The sequence below is a fragment of the Pseudorca crassidens genome, chromosome 3 (genome assembly GCF_039906515.1).
Source record: "Pseudorca crassidens isolate mPseCra1 chromosome 3, mPseCra1.hap1, whole genome shotgun sequence".
Classification (NCBI taxonomy): Eukaryota; Metazoa; Chordata; class Mammalia; order Artiodactyla; family Delphinidae; genus Pseudorca; species Pseudorca crassidens.
Window position 1 is genome coordinate 77,083,653 of NC_090298.1, and position 18,965 is coordinate 77,102,617.

At 40.0% G+C, this 18,965-nt stretch overlaps 2 protein-coding genes across 13 annotated transcripts in view; one reads left to right on the top strand and one right to left on the bottom strand.

The window, feature by feature from the left end:
• SKIC3 (SKI3 subunit of superkiller complex) overlaps positions 1–18,965 on the bottom strand; it is a 158,309-nt gene that overhangs the window by 73,484 nt on the left and 65,860 nt on the right. Inside the window, exons 3-7 of one of the 10 annotated variants that reach the window (XM_067731254.1) lie at positions 15,132–15,271; positions 8,452–8,520; positions 5,851–6,004; positions 4,030–4,120; positions 90–233 (exon numbers count right to left, since the gene is read on the bottom strand). In XM_067731254.1, coding sequence (XP_067587355.1) covers positions 90–233; positions 4,030–4,119 — 234 coding nt within the window. In that variant the 5' untranslated portion in view covers position 4,120; positions 5,851–6,004; positions 8,452–8,520; positions 15,132–15,271. Of the gene's footprint in view, positions 1–89; positions 234–4,029; positions 4,138–5,850; positions 6,005–8,451; positions 8,521–11,924; positions 12,101–12,156; positions 12,429–15,131; positions 15,272–18,965 lie in introns of those variants that run through there. The other 9 variants (XM_067731253.1, XM_067731256.1, XM_067731259.1 and 6 more) reach the window with 9 other exon arrangements.
• Positions 12,483–18,965, top strand: part of ARSK (arylsulfatase family member K) — a 44,615-nt gene continuing 38,132 nt past the window's right edge. For all 3 annotated transcript variants that reach the window (XM_067731268.1, XM_067731266.1, XM_067731265.1), the window contains exon 1: positions 12,483–12,747. In XM_067731268.1, the coding sequence (XP_067587369.1) occupies positions 12,610–12,747 (138 nt within the window). In that variant the 5' untranslated portion in view covers positions 12,483–12,609. The remainder of the gene's footprint in view (positions 12,748–18,965) is intronic.

An 18,965-nucleotide genomic window follows, 5' to 3' on the forward strand; every position in this document is an offset into this window, starting at 1 on the left:
AAATGCTAAATTGCAAAGCTGTTAGCTGTATTTTGAAAAATGGGAAAAAGTTCTTTCCTATAACATAGTAAATAAAAATGTCTACGTACCTGCCAAGCTAGTAATTGGTCTGGCTCTAGCTCAGCAGCTTTCTTATAGGCACCCTGGGCCTGATCAGGTTGTTCTAGCTCGGCTGCAGCAACACCAATAAAAACCCAGGCATTATAGTTATTTTTCTCTTGTTTTAACACTGTCTGATTAAAAAATTAAAAGAGAAGGTAATTAAATTTTGGAAGCTCATGGACAAACAATAATCAAAAGACAGTCTACCTAGGAGTCAGGAAATCTGGATCTACCACTAAATGGACACTCTTAAGAATATCACTTAACCCCTGTGGTCTTCAGTTTCCTCAGGGAGAGGGAGTTGGACTGGATCAGTGACTGTAAGGGGTATGAAATATGAGGTATATTTTTAAAAAGCTGCCCAAGTACTCCTGATGCCTCTACCAAATGCCTCCCTCTGTCCCTTGAGAATACTGAGTATAAAAAGAACAATAAGATCATTCTTACCACCCAACCATCCTGCCTGCCTCCATGCCACACTGCCGCTAGTCCCTCACAAAACTAAAATCACAAAATTTTCCACATCATTTCACCTTATCCAATTCCCATATTTTCCTTCACTATAACATCTCTCCATATTTAACAGATTTTTTTCATTGAAATTATACGCTAAGAAAGGTTGACTCCAGTGTGACTGTACTAAATATGTTCAAAATAAATAGTGGCGGGACTTCCCTGGTGGCACAGTGGTTAAGAATCCGCCTGCCAATGCAGAGGACACGGTTTTGAGCCCTGGTCCAGGAAGATCCCACGTGCTGCGGAGCAGCTAAGCCCATGAGCCACAACTACTGAGCCCACGTGCCACAACTACTGAAGCTTGTGCGCCTGGAGCCCGTGCTCTGCAACAAGAGAAGCCACCGCAATGAGAAGCCTGCGCACCGCAACGAAGAGTAGCCCCCACTCGTCGCAACTAGAGAAAGCCTGCACACAGCAACAAAGACCCAAAGCAGCCAAAAATAAATAAGTAAATAAATAAATAGTGGCAAAGAATGTTTAAACAACACCTATCAACTACAATAAAAATTATATGCAGAGCTGCTTTCAGAAGTAACAACTACTTGCTAAGGTAAAATAGTTTGAAACAGAAAGCAAAGATGTTCTAGTGAAAGAAAAAACTAGCAGCTAAAATGAAATTAGCTCTTAAGGTTTTACATATTCTAGAGAAAATAAGAACATTTCCAGGAGTTGAAGCAGTCAGATTATTAGGCTTTTGTGCATCCACATAGCAGTCCTAGCAATCTGTCACCAATATGCAGCACAAGCTCCATTCTATCCCATAATACTACCTCCCAAAAAACCAGCAACGATGAGGTAACCACCAAAGCTAAGCTCCAAATACTGGGGCCTTATTAACATTTGTGTCCCCAGCACCAAGAGCAATGACTGGCACATAACTGCTGAGCAAACGATAAATGCCATAGTCAACCCACAATCGGTAAGGACTGGCTATCTGCCTGATGACCAGGTTTTCAGAATCTGAAACAGACTTTTAAGGAAATAATTATAACAATGTAGTGAAAGCAAGCATGGAGTGCTGAAACAGTGTGAAGAAAAGAGTATCTGACTCCAAACTCCATCCACACAAGTCAGAGGAGGCTCCCTGAAGGGATGATTGTACTGGGTTATAGAGGCACACAGGCAGACAGGGTGATACATCAGGCAAGACCCAGCCAATACACTAATCTCTTCACTAAAAATCTCCTTTAGTCTCAATCAACACTCTGGTTACTACACATAAGTAATCATACATTTGCCACTGACTAGCTCCCCATCTTTGCTTTCCATTTGAGTCTCTATGGCATAAATTATAGGAATTCATGTCTGAATCACAAAGAAGAGTGCTATGGCGCTGCTGTATATAATAAAAGCAGATTCAGATGTGCATTAGTTAGATCAGCCTAGTGCTGAAGGAAACAGTCCCTCCCCTCCCACTCCTCCTTCTTCTCTCCCCATTTAAACAGACTGCCCACCTTCTTCCATATCAGGATTAGTCCTGTCGTGGTCTCCATCCCTGCTGGGCTCAGTCACCACTAGAAACCTAACCTCACAAGGGCATCCTTCACCCCTTAAGGCTCTCATCCTATACTGTTATGTATTTATTTCCCCCAATCTTACCCAATTCTCTCCCTCCCACTGTCTAAACTCTTTATTGTAACCTCTGGAACTCCCAATCTGGACAGCCAAGGGCCCTCTCTCTTTTCAATCTTTCTTTTAACTGTACCAAGTTCTGCCTCAACAAAACTCGGCTATTCCCCTACAGATCTTACTTGCTGCAGCTGATTTCTTTTCTCGAACATCCCACATCCCACCAACCAGCAGGTGAGGAAAGGGTTCTCCTTGCTCACACTGATACCTACATTCTTCCTCTACTCCTCCCTCCTTCAAAATCCCCAGTACTTTTTTTTTTTTTTTTTTGCGGTACGCGGGCCTCTCACTGTTGTGGCCTCTCCCGTGGCGGAGCACAGGCTCCAGACGCGCAGGCTCAGCGGCCATGGCTCACAGGCCCAGCCGCTCCGCGGCATGTGGGATCTTCCCGGACCGGGGCACGAACCTGTGTCCCCTGCATCGGCGGGAGGACTCTCAACCACTACGCCACCAGGGAAGCCCAAAAAAACCCCAGTACTTTTGAAGGTCAAGCCATCTGGCTATACTACAAAAAATATCCTTCTTGTTGCTACCATCTACTAGCCTCCTAGGAACTCCCCTTTCCTTCAGTGAAAATACTGTATTCTTCCTCTCCACTTCAATTCCTTTAATCATTCTAACATTCATGCAGACGACCCAATGAATGCCATGGCCTCCCAGTTACTTAGCCTCAGCATTACTCAGCCATCCAAAACCTGGGTTTCCAGTATGCACCTCTCCTATCCTCCCAGTTCAATCACTGTAATGGTAACAATTCTTTAACCTCTGTTATGTCCAATTTTTTTTTACCTCACTCCCTTTGCATTGTCACCCCACTGCTCAATTCTTACCTCTCCTTTCCCATCTTTGACTCCATGACCAATCACTATTATCACTCCCTTGCAAACATCCTCAACTCCTTGCCCTCTCTTTCCCCTCAACTTTCTTACTACCCACAGTTGAATTCCATCATGCCCATCGCCAAGCCTGAGAAGTTTAACACAAAGGAAGAAACTACACAGCTGAGTTTACCGATTTCACTTTAATGACATGAAATCTCAAATGGATACTCATTAGGGCCTCGTAAGCTTTCTAATCCTTACTAGTAAGTTTCTTTCCTCACTATAAATGACAACTATTTCATACCTTCTTTTGTCTCAAACCTCCTATACAACTCCTCCTCCATCCTCAGGTTACACTTCACTAAGAAAATAGAAGCCGTCAGAGGGGAACATTTATCTTCCCATCCCCAAATCTGCAAACCCGACAGCTATGGATCTACATCTATCTTCCCTTCTGTTAAGATGGAAGAAGTATCAAAGGCCCTCCTCTCACGCTCTGGATCCCATCTTCACCCACCTTCCCAGGGACTTCACTCCTAGCACTACTCTGCATCTCTCCTGCACCTTCAAGTTCTCCCTCTGGACTGGAACATCCCCATCAGCATAGAAAGGAACTTTGGAATCTTGATTCTCCCATCCACAAACCAAACAGAATCGAAATGTCCACATACCATTAAAGAACAAAAACTTTAAGATAGAATAGTGTTCCGCAGTACAACCCATCAAAAAACACCTAAGAGACATTCAGGTTTTGACAACTTGGCTTTGGTAAGTTACCAACACAGAGGGAGACGAAATTAAGTGGCAGAAGCAGCTTGTCCTGGCACAGCCACTGGGACGGTCCTACTCAAAAAGCCTGACTACTTTTGTTGTATTTAGACAGTAAGGGATTCATATTACAAATCAGTGATGCTCATAATCGGGTAACATTTTTATTGTGGAAGAAAAAAATACTGGTTACCTTACAATGTTTCAAAGCTTCTTTGTATTCTTTGTTTCTGATTGCATCTCTAGCATTTTTTAGAGCAGTCTTTACTTCCTTGCTGGACATGCTGTCAAAACAAAAAGCCTGAATGAATCTACAGTGAGACCTGCCTACTGCAACAGTTCCAACAAATTTAACAAACTTAACCTCTGAAAAAGGAACATGTAATTCCTTCTACATGGAACATTCTTTCCCCTAAAATAAATATATCTTATGTTTAAAAAACATAAAACCAGATCATCTCTTCAGATTTTTACTCAAATGTCACTTCCTCAATGAAACCTTCCCTTGCCACACTATTTTAAGTGTCGACACTTCCTTCCCCCAACTCCCAACCACTCAATAGTCCCTAATCTCCTGAACACCGCATTTATTTTTCTTCAAAGCACCTGTCACCATCTAATACATCAGTATATATTTTACTTCTTTATCTTATTTATTATCTGTTCCCCAACCCCACCAGAACGTTAAGTTCCAGGCAGGCAGGGATTTTTATCTGTTGTTGTTGGGTTGTTGCTGTCTAACTGCTGCATCCTCAGTACCCAGTATCTGACAAACTGTATATATTAATAAACATTTGTTGAATTGAATTGTTATTTGAATTATAACCACTCCCCATGTAGTAGGTTAAAACACAGATGATCTTATGTGCCAGGATTGAAAACACATGCCAAGCTCAATCCAGTTCTACACGAAGCAAGAAGAATCAGTCTAAGTCACAGAGTGAAAACACAAACACAAACAAATTTCATTAACTATGATGTTAAGAGTTTAAGAAAGCATTCTGTTTTAATGTTAGTTTCTATAAAATATAAATCAGGATATTAACTTTCTTCACAGTAAGAACTACTTTAGGATTACAGTAATATAGTATTCTTTGTAATATGGTATTCTTTGAAGAGAAATAAATGTAATGTTCACACTTAAATGAAGGCACTTAATATGCAAGAGGACTATATACTAATTTCAGCCATAAAAAGATATTTCAACTCCAACATAAATAGACAGATATTTTAATTGGTAGACAAAGTATTTCTTCACTTAATCTTAAAATATAAGATACACTAATGTAATTTTAAATAAACATATCTTAAGATTTCACAGCTTATTCTGGTTTACCAATAAACCAGTCAAATCCAACTACAACTTGATGTTGAAAAAAGAAACATTTTTTTGCCCACTCCACTGAATTCTAATCTCAAGAAGGCAAAACAAAGCTAGGTAAACATTAGGTCATTATAGACCACTGATGTTCAAGGCAGCAAAATGAACCAAGAAGATGGCTTGCTGACATGGTACACAGACAGTCCTTTATTTCCAAAGAGGCTGAGGCAGAAGTACAAGATCAAAGAAATTTAAGAAGCTACGGAGGGCTTCCCTGGTGGCGCAGTGGTTGAGAGTCCGCCTGCCGATGCAGGGGACACGGGCTCGTGCCCCGGTCCGGGAAGATCCCACATGCCGCGGAGCAGCTGGGCCCGTAAGACATGGCCGCTGAGCCTGCGTGTCCGGAGCCTGTGCTCCGTAACAGGAGAGGCCACAACAGTGAGAGGCCCGTGTACCGGAAAAGAAGAAAAAAAAAAAAGGAAGCTAGGGAATTTTTTTAAAAAACAATCCTTTTGACTTAAGGAATTTTAGATTCAAATAATATAAAAATTAAGATATCATAATATCAATTTATCTACAGCCAAAACGAGATTTCCTAAATAGGCAGAAAAGTGACTTTTTCCGTAGTTACAATAATTAGATAATTAAAGCAACATATTTCATATGCTCTTATTTTAGAAATTGCTCTGTTACCTAAAATTATCTTGGCATAAATTTATAGAGGCAAACTTGAGAAGGATGTTTTTTATAGTCTACAAATCTTGTTTGGAGCAGGCAACAAATTTCTATGCTGATTTCACTTTAAATTTCTCACACCAAAGTTATCTTTGGTAGATAAACCTTGAGACTAAAAAGAAGAGAACATCAATGATGATGATAAGTAATCTGGACCAACTGAAAGGGATAAAAAGAGGCATCCAAGGGAAAAAAAAAAATCAAGAGGGACTTCCCTGGTTGCACAGTGTAAGAACCCACCTGCCAATGCAGAGGACACCGGTTCAAGCTCTGATCCGGGAAGATCCCACATGTCGCAGAGCAACTAACCCCGTGCATCACAACTACTGAGCCTGCGCTCTAGAGCCCATGAGTCACAACTACTGAAGCCCGCATGCCACAACTACTGAAGCCCGTGCGCCTAGAGCTGGTGCTCTGCAACAAGAGAAGCCACGGCAATGAGAAGCCCATGCACCACAAGGAAGAGTAGCCCCTGCTCACCGCAACCAGAGAAGGCCCGCACACAGCAACAAAAGACCCAATGCAGCCAAAAATAAATAAATAAAAATTTTTTTAAGTTATAAGAAAAAAAAAGAACAAAGGCAGTTTTAAGACAAGACCAAGCAAAAAAAAAAGAATGCAACTTTTCCAGGATAAAGATCACCATCTTTTCTATCACCCAACATACGAGTAAAAGCACATCTGCACAAAGTAGAACCAACTAGCACTAAAACAACATGCAGCTATGCAGCTCTCAAGCTATATGCTGTACATGACACAAAAGAAACAGAAAGGAAGGCCTCTGCTCTAAAGACTACAATCTCAATCAAGAGAAAGACCTAAGACATATGAGTCATTGAAGAATCAAATGCTAAATTAAGGATAACGAGTGCAAGTGCAATAGGAGTTCAGAGAAGAGAAGTGTGGGGTGAAGTAATTAACAGCTACTAGATGGAGAAAGGATTTGAGAATGGAGGGAAGAAGGAAAATTACTCCAGCCAGAGACACTGATTGCACGAGCAAAGTTGGAGAGACAGGAATGAGCATGGCACGTGGAGGAAACAATAAGGAAACCAGGCTGAATGGAACAGAAGGGACTTGCTGAAGAACAGGAAAATTAGGCTGGGTAGGTAAAGTAGAGCACCAGACTACAGAAGACCTTGAAAATGAGACAGAAAAATTTGGATTTAAATGGAGCAGCAAACATGGAGCTGTCAAATACTTCTAAGTAGGTTACTTCTTTTTTTTTTTTTTGCAGTACGCGGGCCTCTCACTGTTGTGGCCTCTCCCATTGCGGAGCACAGGCTCCGGACGCTCAGGCTTAGCGGCCATGGCTCACAGGCCCAGCCGCTCTGCCGCATGTGGGATCTTCCTGGACTGGGGCACGAACCCGTGTCCCCTGCATCGGCAGGCGGACTCTCAACCACTGCGCTACTAGGGAAGCCCATAAGTAGGTTACTTTTAAAGACCATATGAGACAAACTCCATTCTTCTCTTGGTAACCAGTTCTAATGTTTAATACCCTTCTACATCTCTATATGTCTCCACATATAATTACACCTACACTTGCTGCAGTGGAATCCTCTATTCGCCTCCTCCTGTTCCTTATTCATCTGATTTGGCATTTAGCATAATAAGCTAGCACTGAGGCCCCCTCTCTGCACCTAAAATACATATATATATACACATAAATATTAGTTTCAGGAGATTATTTTTTTTAAAGACAAAACAATCTGCCGCTTTCTAGCCCTGAAAATTTCTTCCCCTTTTTTGGGAAGTGGTGTGGAGAAGGAAGAGGCTCACCCACTCATGTTCTAGACAAAGCTTTAAGGAACACTAACCATCTACTAGGTACCATCAAACCCATTTCCTTTCACAAAGTGGAAAGCTAATACCCAAAATGAGTCTATGTGACCTCATATTCCTCTCTTTGGGATACTTCCCTCTATTCCAAGCACTTCCAACACTTCAGAGAAAACTCTGGCTCTCTTACAAGTGTCTTTAATATTTTTCCACAGCCCCACACATTTTTCCCTTATACCTCTCCTCCCATTTTTTCTCCTCGATCTCAATGACTTTTTTAAATAAGAGTGTTCATGTAGCACATTTTCACTCAATGAAGGTTTTTTTTTACTACCAACCTAAAAGGGTTTTTATTCAACAAATCAAGCATAAAGAGCAATAACTATATCTAAAAAAAAAGAAAGTGAAAACCATGCCAAAAGACAATGATATACCTCAAAACTAACATAGGTAGATGTACTGATATGTCCTACACACTCCAGCTAAAGCTATGGAACCTTATGCTACCTCCACAACCTTAAGTTGTGGAGATAACAAAGATTCCACAAAGCACAAATAAGAAGAATAATTTAAAAAATAGTAACAATAATGACACTGGAAGTTAATTACAGAAAAGCAAAAAATGATACCTTTAAATCTAATTACAAAAGTCTAAAGGTACTTTGTGATGACCATAACCTACACCATTACATCTTCCTTCCGAAAAGAATCAGTAAAAACAATCATTAAGTAAAAGTAGACTCCAATTACCTATTATTTAGCATTCTAGACACTTACCTTTTAGCTGTTATCACTTTATCTTCTCTTTAAATTGATTTTCAGATTGTTCCTTAAATGTTTATCCATCTAAATTAAGTAAAATATGAGACAGGCACATAAAAAAGATGACATACACAACCCAAAACATATTGAATTTTTTAAAACATCAGATTCAGGTTCAATTTTCATAATTCATAATTTAAAACATGAGAAATAATTATGTAAAATTTTCCATCTTTTTTCTTTCCCAAAGAGACACTAATTGTAATCTCCAAATTTCTGAATCAGTCTAAACTGTGTTGCTATAGCCACAAGGTGTAAAAGGAACATCATAAAAAATCAGAAAGACTCAGAAAAAAATTACAGAAACTCAAAATACACTGACTTCAACATAAAAAACTGAGCCAGAAGAGAATGTCACCTATTTCTACGCTACTTTGCTTTGAATCTAGGACAGTAAAGGGCACTATTTACTCACAATCTGCGAGCTGACTACACTAAAGTGAATCTTGTTCTAAGCCACATAAGGAATTATAAACATGAAAAAAAGTTGCCCATATGACGCAACTAGACTAGTTTGTAATTTAATAAAATAGAGCAGACTTTTTTTTAAATATTAAAAATCCATCTAAATAGCCATCTGAAATACTAACACAAACTTTACACGACTACAAATTCTAAGTATCTTTCGATGGTATCTCTGGAACAGATTCTGTCAAACAAAATTAATCTAGAATGCTTCCTGGAGAGAATGGAGGTATTTTGAAAAACTGAATAAAGTAAAAATGGAAAAAATGCTACTTTAGAACTAGGAAATGAACAAAATTTAGGTGAACCTGGTAGGGATGAAGACATGTACTAGTGATATACGTACTTAAATAGAAGGGTTAGTTCCACAGAAAAGGGTCTTACTGGTAAGAAGAGAAAGTACTGTGATCCTAATAACGTTTAGGAAAGTAAAATAAAAGTTAAACACGGTGTGAGGAGGTTAAATAAAAGTTAAAGCCTGACTTCCCATTTCACTAACTTCTTTAAGCCGCCATCCAGCTACAAATGATTACCCTCCTCACTCAACCTAATTTTACTGATTTACTCAGTTGTTTCAACTCTGTTCTTACAAAATGCCCCAGATTTTGTCAGCCCCTTCCTTCTGCCATATCCAGCCACCAAGTCAAGAAAGATGGATCTGGATTCAAGTCTCCGCAGATCTTGGGCACCTTACTTCACCTCCAAGCCTATTTCCTCATTGGTAAAGTGAGAACGAGATCACTTCCCTGATATGTACATAGACAGAACACCTGAACACAATAGCTATTAGTTCTGTTGTCCGTATCTCCTACCACCCTCTCAATCAACTTCACCACTTTTTTCCCATTCCTAACCAACAGTGGTTACTATATACTTTCTCTACACATTTAAAATCCCCAATCCTTCCTTCCTTGATCTCTCAAGAAGCAACCTTCTTGCCTATGTTCTTCAAAAGACAGCTATCATCAAACGCAAGTATCTCCTTCAAATTAGTCATTACACAAATACTAGACTAAAGCCTGCAACTTAACAGATGCTTTATGTTCTATACAGATGTATTCTGTCTCTTCAGCAGGTGAAGATAATACTGAATTTGTTCCAGATAGTCACTAACTGCACACTTAGGGCAGAATATAGTGCTGCTGGTATTCTGGACATTAAAAAACTATGAAGAGCCAAAACCTAGACCAAGACTTTCAACTGAAGACTTTTCTGAACCACAAAGTATTTCACTAAAGCAGGTAACCCGTAATGTAGATATCTTTAACTGATGACCTAAACATACACATAATGGAGCCCTCCCTCACTACAATACACTATATACACACAAGTACACACAGAAAGGTGTGCACAAACAACTCAGAAGTACCTTTTCCGACAGGGTAAGTTACTGATTAGCAAACATGCTTTATGTCCAGAAAAGAGTGACCAAATAACAAACAAACCTGAAATTACATGATAATTACCCGAAGGAACTGGGGGAGACCTGGGGAAAAAAAAATGGTGGGGAAGTTGAAAAGGGCTGTTGAAAGGGAGAGATTATTCATGTAAAAGTGAAGGTAAATGGACTAATGAACAATCAAAAGTACAGGGAGACCGACTGCAGCTCAAAATATGAACTTTTAATAATTAAACCTGTACAAATATGGCACAGGCCCCTCGAAGGAAGTGTGTTCCCCATCACTGGAGATGAAAAGGCACAGACTGCACAATCCACTTGGGAGGAATATTGTACGACAACTTGAATGTGAGATGAGAATAAGACTAGAAGTCTCTTAGATTTTTCCAGCGCTATATGTCTGGGCCCCTAAAATATCTATCTCACTCCAACCCAGTACAGCACCTGCTCCCACTGACACTGCCAAGGAGACAGAGAGAAAGAAAAAGATGTGTTCCTGTCATCCTGACCGGAAACTCAGAATACACGTCCTGTGAAAACAAGGCCAGAGAGAGTAAATAGTTTACAAAAATCAATACTATGCCACAGATAAAGTTAAATATATTTTTATGAACCTAAATGTCAGTCAACATTGTTTCTATGGTAAAATGTGTTCTACATTCCAAATTAACTCAAAACAAATATTTAAAATATAGCCTGTTCATGAGGGAGCCTATGTATATTATCTTTCATACTGTATTATTATTTTGTTTTTTTCCCTAGAGTGTAAGTTCCTTACGGTCAGGTACTATTGTTTATATATTTGTCTGCTCCCATAGATCGTTAGCATGCTGCTCGATTAACAATGCTGCTTCACTAACAGAGATTAATATCACTAGAATGGCATAACATTTTGCAGTTAATTAGAGACAGCATGGCAATGAGTTAGGGCAGAGACTACTCAAATTCAAGTCCTACTCAGACTGGCTCCCTATGTAACCTTAGGCAGGTCATTTAACCTGTCCAAGTCTCAGCTTTCCTATCTGAAAAATGATGAAAGTGAGGATTATAGAAAATACTCCATGTAAAAGTACCTGGCACAAAAGAGCTGCTCAATAAATGCATAGTATAATACCCAGCACATAATAAGCACCATATGAGTGTTAAATAAATAAGGTCTGTCCTTTTTACAATTACTGTGTGCAAAAAATACTGTCAAATATTAGTATTAAAGGTTGATTTTATGTAAATAAATACTACAACTCCTTTTCCTGTCAAAATACTGAAACGACTAATGTGAGGCACAAATTATATACCTGAAACTATAATAATGAAATCAGGAATCTGGCTCTGGGACAGAAATCTGCTTCTTCCAGATTTCTCCAAAGGAGTTCAACAGTCAACAGGACCAGTGATTTTTCAAAACCACTGCCAAATAATGGTATTCTGAATCTACGTCAGTTAATCGAACACGTCACACAGCCCAACGTTTCTCCCTCTGAGAACCTATCCAGCTTCTCCCTCGCACTCTGAAGGTAAAGTCCACCTAAGCTTATCCCCACATAGAAGATGAAACTTTTCTTACCAGGCCCCGCTCCTCACCCCACCAGAGCACAATAAATCCTTACTGCACAGGCAAAGCGGCGAATAGGATGAGGCAGGCTAGAAACATCCTTGGGAGGAAGGTAATCGAGGGGCCACCCGGTATCCATATCGCACCTTAGGCGGTCCAGACAGAGGCCCCACAAAGAACCGCCCAATCCAACTTAAGTGACAGACGCGCTGCCACCTCATCATCTCCCAGTTCACGGTCTCACCTAACACTCAGCCACGCTTGCTCTGCGCAAAACAAGCAGCCTCGGCCCCTGATCCTTTCTCTCTCTAGGTAACATTTCAACTGCCTACCGGCTCCAACTTCTGCAAAAGCGACAGCGACCAAAACCAACCTGGGACAGATGCTTCTCCTGCAGAAGCCAAATCTGAAGTCAGAGCGCATGCGCATTTCCCAGGCATCGCTCACGTGACTGGAAACGGCTGGGTTTTAGTTCGCTCGGTATTTGATTAAAAGGTCTTAACGTGAGTCGAGAAAGGGAAATTCCTCCTTTGCGCATGTGCTCAGCCCGAGCCTGATGGGAGTTGTAGTTCCATGGGTGAAGGAAACCGAACTGCGATCTCTGCGATCCCCGCCCTCCTTTTCTCGGGAGGAACTTTCTAGGGGGAGGGGCAGGGTCCAGCGCCCAGAGGCCGGGCTCCCAGAACAACTCCCCGTGATGCTGCCGCTGTGGGTGGCGGTGGTCGCAGTCTCGGCGCTGGCAACACCAGCTCCTGGGGCAGGTGGGCAGAGGCGGGGAGCAGTTAAGGCTTGGCCAGATGCGCCTAACGTGGTGCTAGTCGTGAGCGACTCCTTCGTAAGTATGGAAAGGCAGGGGAGGGGGCGCCCCGCTATACACCCGCGACCGGCCCACAGCCCTTCCTGTGCTGCTGGCTTTGGGGAGCAGAATCTGAGACTTTCAAACGTGTTTTACCCTGATGCAAAGTAAGAAATGCATTTTACCTTGAGGCCCCCGTACACACATACGTGCACCACATAGATATGCGTGTAAAACAAACATACTTTAGTAAGATGCACTCCAATTAGCATCTTTGCAAATTTTTTTTAATTGCTGACCTCGACCCACTAAATTATCTTACCACTACTAATAAACTTTCAATCCATACCCCCGCTTGATTCAATTGTGGGGAAAAATAACATTCTATTTCAACATAAAAGCCTGTTAGCTTTCCAGCAGTCAACGTTATTTTTATTACTCAGGTGTCTGATAATCCTGTTAGTCTGATTTATATTCATTAGTTGACATAATTTGACACTCGCCCATATTGCAGATTAATTGTGTATGTGTGTGTATGTGTGTTGTTGTTGTTGCTGTTTAATCCCAAACTTAAACAGTTTTTGTAACTCTCCCAAGCCATCAACTAAAAAGAATACTACTGTCAACATTACCTGATACTTTTAGTATTATCCATGATATTAAACCTAATGCTTGGACAAATGTTTGGTTACTAATTATAATATTAGTTTTTTATGACTGGGTGTTACTGTGGTCACATAGATTATTGGTGTTAAGCATGTCTGGCACCAAAGAGTGCTTTTAATCATTATGTTGTATTGCCTTTCCTCATAGATTAACCCGTGATTATTAAAGTTACATAATCTGGATATACCCATAGGGTTTGCTGAGAATATTAAAGTAATCTTTATGATTATCTAAACTTAGGAAACAGGCAATATTGGAGAGTAACATGAAAGAGGTTTATTAGGGAGTACTCATGAGATCAAAGGGAAAGGAAGAAAGCAGGACTGTGCAGAGAGAAGTTGAGTTTTGTCACTGTCTCACTGGAGGCCTCAGCTGATCTTATGGGTAGTTCTCAAACTAGTATGATGCTTCAGAACTGTTTCCATTTGTGGTGAGGAGACCAGGCCTTTGTACCCTCATGTTGGATGGCCATTACTTGTGGAATGCTCCCAGAATGAGGCACCATTTTGGGCAAGACAACTCTCTTCAGCAGAGGCAATCTTTCACTCTAAAAGGGAACCTGGGTGGTGCATCAAAACATCCTAGAAGCTTCTGAAGATGACTGAAATATTTGGTTTATTTTTTAGTATAGTAAAAGCACATAGATTTTTATATATTTGTGTATACAAATATTGTATGCAGACTAATACCTTATGAATATAAAAGAAAGGATCCTGAAAAAATACAAACAAATCAAATTCAGCAATATATAGAAAGGGTTATACACCATGACTAAGTGTGATTTATCCCTGAAATGTAAGGTGGGTTTAATATCTGAAAATCAGTCAGTGTAGTAGACCACGTTAATTGAATGAAGAGCAAAAAACACATGATCATATCAATAGATGCAGAAACAGCATTTGACAAAGTTCAATAACACTTCATGATAAAAGCACTCCACCAAGTAGAAATAGAAGAGAATTTTTTCATTCTGATTAAGAACATCTACAGGGCTTCCCTGGTGGTGCAGTGGTTAAGAATCCGCCTGCCAATGCAGGGGACACGGGTTCGAGCCCTGGTCCGGGAAGATCCCACATGCCACGGAGCAACTAAGCCCATGCGCCACAACTACTGAGACTGCGCTCTAGAGCCCGTGAGCCACAACTACTGAGCCTGCGTGCTGCAACTACTGAAGCCCACAAGCCTAGAGCCTGCGCTCCGCAACAAGAGAAGCCACCGCAGTGAGAAGCCGGCACACTGCAATGAAGAGTAGCCCCTGCTCACCGCAACTAGAGAAAGCCCATGCACAGCAACCAAGACCCAACACAGCCATAAATAAATTAATTAATTTTAAAAAATGTATTTAAAAACAAAGAACATCTGCAAAAAATCCACAGCTAATGTTATACTTAACTATAAAAGACAATGTTTTCTCCCAAAGATCAGGAACAAGACAAGCCTATCTGTTCTCACTATGTTTATTGCAATTATGCTGGAGGTTTTAGACAGGAAATTAGACAAGAAAATGAAATAAAAGTCATCTAGATTAGAAAGGAAAAATTAAAAGTATCTCTATTTGCACCTAACATAATCTTGTATAAAGAAAATCCTAGGGAATCTACTACAAAATCCTAGAACTAATAAGTTAGTCTAGCAAGGCTGTAGGATGTAAGATCAATATATAAAAATCAGTTGTATTTTTATACACTTGATTGATGAACAAACTGAAAGTAAAATTAAGAAAACAATTCAATTTAAAATAGCATCCAGGGACTTACCTGGTGGTCCAGTGGCTAAGAGTCCATGCTCCCAATGCAGGGGGCCCGGGGTCAATCCCTGGTCAGGGAACTAGATCCCACACGCTGCAACTAAAGATCCTGCACGCAGCAACGAGGATCCCACATGCTGCAACTAAGACCTGGCACAGCCAAATAAATAAATAAATATTTTTTAAAAGTAAAAATAAAATAGCATCCAAAAAATGAAATACTTAGGATTAAATCTAACCAAAGAAGTTCAATTCTTATACTGAAATCAGATTTAATATTGTTAATATAGTAATAATCATCAAATTGATCTACAGATTCAATGCAATCTCTATAAAAATCCCTATGACGTTTTTGCAGAAACAGAGAAACCCATCTTAAAAGTCATGTGGATATTCAAGGGACCCAGAATACCTGAGAACAAAATTGGAGGACTTAAACTTTCTACTTTGAGAACTTACCATAAACTACAGTAATCAAGATAGTGTGTTACTGGCATAACAATAGATAGACATATAAATCAACAGAATAGAATTGAAAGTAGAGAAATAAACTCTCAGGTTTATAGTCAGTTGGTTTTTCAGTAAGGGTGCAAAGACCATTTAATGGGGAAAGAATAGTCTTTTCAACAGATAATGCTGGGAAAACTGACTATCCACATGCAAAATGCCTCACACCATTTTCAAAAAGTAACTCAAAATGAATTGATGAATGAAACAGAAAAGCTAAAATTATAAAACCCTTAGAAGAAAACATAGGGGCAAATCTTTGTGACTCTGGATTAGGCAATTAAAAACTGGGCAAAGGATCTGAAAAGGCAGTTCTCCAAAGAAGATATGCAAATGGTCAATAAGCACATGAAAAGATAGTCAACATCATTAGTCATTAGGGAAATACAAATCAAAACCACAATGAGATACCAATTCACACCCACTAAGATGACTATAATCAAAAAGAGACAATAGGGCTTACCTGGTGGCGCAGTGGTTAAGAGTCCGCCTGCCAATGCAGGGGACACGGGTTACGAGCCCTGGTCTGGGAAGATCCCACATGCCTAGAGCCCTGGTCTGGGAAGATCCCACACGCCACGGAGCAACTAAGCCTGTGTGCCAAAACTACTGAGCCTGCGCTCTAGAGCCCATGAGCCACAACTACTGAGCCCACGTGCCACAACTACCGAAGCCTGCGTGCCTACAGCCCATGCTCCACAACAAGAGAAGCCACCGCAATGAGAAGCCTGTGCACCACAACGAAGAGTAGCCCCCACTCACTGCAACTAGAGAAAGCCCGCGCGCAGCAACGAAAACTCAACACAGCCAAAAATAAATAAATAAAAATAAAAGGAGAAATAAAAATATAAGGAGAAAAATAAAAGGAGACAATAACTAGGGTCACGAGAATATGGGAGAATTGCAACACTCATACGCTACTGGTGGGAATGTAAATGGTGCAGCCACTTTGGAAAACAGTTTAGCAATTCCTAAAATGCTAAACATGAGTTACCATATGATCCAGCAATCCACTTCGAGGTGTATATCCAAGAGAAATAAAAACATATGTCCACACAAAAACTTGTACATGAATGTTAATACTGACAAAAACTGAAAACAACCCAAATATACATCAGCTGGTAAATGGATAAATAAAATTTAGTAATATTATTCAACAATAAAAAAACAAATGCAGTACTGATAACATGCTGCAGTGTGGATGAACCTAGAAATTGTTATGCTAAGAGAAAGAAGCTACTCACAAAGGGCCACATATTGTATGATTCCGTTTGTCCAGAGAAAGCAAATCTACAGAGACAGAAAGTAGAGACAGGTCAGCAATTACCTAGGGTTTGGGAAAATGGGAGGATTAGCAGGTGGTGGCTAAGGGATACAAGGAATACATGATGGAAATGTTCTAAAATTGATTATGGTGATGGTTGCACAACTCTCTGAATATACTAAAAAACATTGAATTGTACAAATTAAATGGGTTTTATGATGTGTGAATTACATCTTAAACCTTTTTTAAAAAAGAGAAAATAAGCACCTCTGCCTGGGTCCTAAAGGGCACAAGCATCCTCTCTGCCTCCCTCCTTCCACCCCTGCACCTGCATTGTTTTTAGTTTGGGTGAGGTTTCAGGAGTGGGAGGTGGGCACAGGACTGTATACCAGAGTCTAGTGAGGATCTCATTCAGTCTGGTGAACAGATCTGAAAAGCATGCTCTTAACAGTCTTGCTTGATAATACATCTAGACAGTTAAAGTTACTGTTACATTCTTTCATTAGAATGATGTCTTGAAATCTAAACTTCACTGGTTTTCCCTGGCCCAGAATGATGAGGAACTGAGAACCAAGTCATGGTTCTAGAAGGAGCAATCCAGATCACAAAATCATATCTACACAAAAAGCTCATCCATCCCAAGGGGGAAAATGCCTGGACCCACGAGAGTCCAGAATAATAGCAGAATTCAGAAATTAAGGCAATTGGTATCATTTTTGTCACTTTTATGCAGAAAGCCAATTAGTGGGCCTCTTTTTCTTTTTTAAATGCCCCCTGTTAGAGTACTGTATTTGTTCTGAACTGTAGGAATGACCTTGAGAAAATTGAAATGGGCTATTGTTAAATGATGGAAGTTATTCTGAAAGCCATTCTGTAAGATTTCCTCTCCCAACTAAATGTGATAGAACTATAGTTTGACCTATGACTGACTATCCATTGTGAACCACAGTACCACACTATGGAAGACTTAACTTTCTCTGTGTTTTTATCAGCTAACCATGTTAAGATCCATTTCAGTTCAGAATTAATTATTATGTGGACCACCTCCCATTGATACCATGAGCAGTGGTACCAGTTTTAGTCTATTTTTTAAAGTATTTGCTAATGTGTAAAAACTACAGGAAGTTAAAAAACCAAAACTTCTAGAAATGTTTAATATTTTCTCTAATAATATAGTAATTTTGATCTTTGTTTAGAGTATTGGTATGCTTTTGACATTGAGAATATGTGTAGCATAATTTAAATATTTTCTAAGAACCTAATCAAATACAAATCTTTCCACTGATGTACTTAATCCAGGTTTATTAAGCTTTGCAAAAATACACTGTTGAATTTTGAACATATTAAATTTGCCTTTTGTAAATTGAACAGCTCTGGATTAAAGACTCGTTTCATTTAATTCACTAAATATTGTGGAGTGCCTTATATATCTTAGGCAGTAATCTTCACGTGGACCACCTTTCACACATTCCACGTTAGAAACTTCCCCAAGTGAGGCAGTTATCCCCTCTGCCATTTGCTATCCCTGCTGCTCTGCACTTTAAAGATCCCTGCTTTCTAGCCTGCTTTCAATGCAGATGAAGTCCTTGTACCAGTCATAGAAATGAGCCAAGAAATTGCTAACATGAGTTATAGATATGCTGCTGTAGCCATTTGCAGTGGTCGTTACACCCATTTGAGCCTAGCCTGCAGGACTTGGAGTCCAAGCCTCACTGTTTGAATCACTGCAGTGCTTCTGCCACATGACTATGTGCTGCATCCCTCCAGCTAGATGAACCTGAGTGGCTGGGTTGTCTAGAGTGGCCAGTGGCCACAAATGGTTATTATCCCCCATATCCAAAAGATTGTAGGAATAATACATCTAGGCATTTGGGATTTACGAGGATGTTTCTGAGAGTTTGAATTTATGAATTTAACAAAATTCTTATGCACTTTTGTCTTAGGCTCCCTAGCTCATCATTCAGGAAGCTAAGTTTGCTTAGCATTCAGCGATTACTCCTGCTAGAAGTGGTATTTATTTCAACATACAAGCATGCTCTAATATTCCCCATCTTTAAAAAAACCTGACCTTAA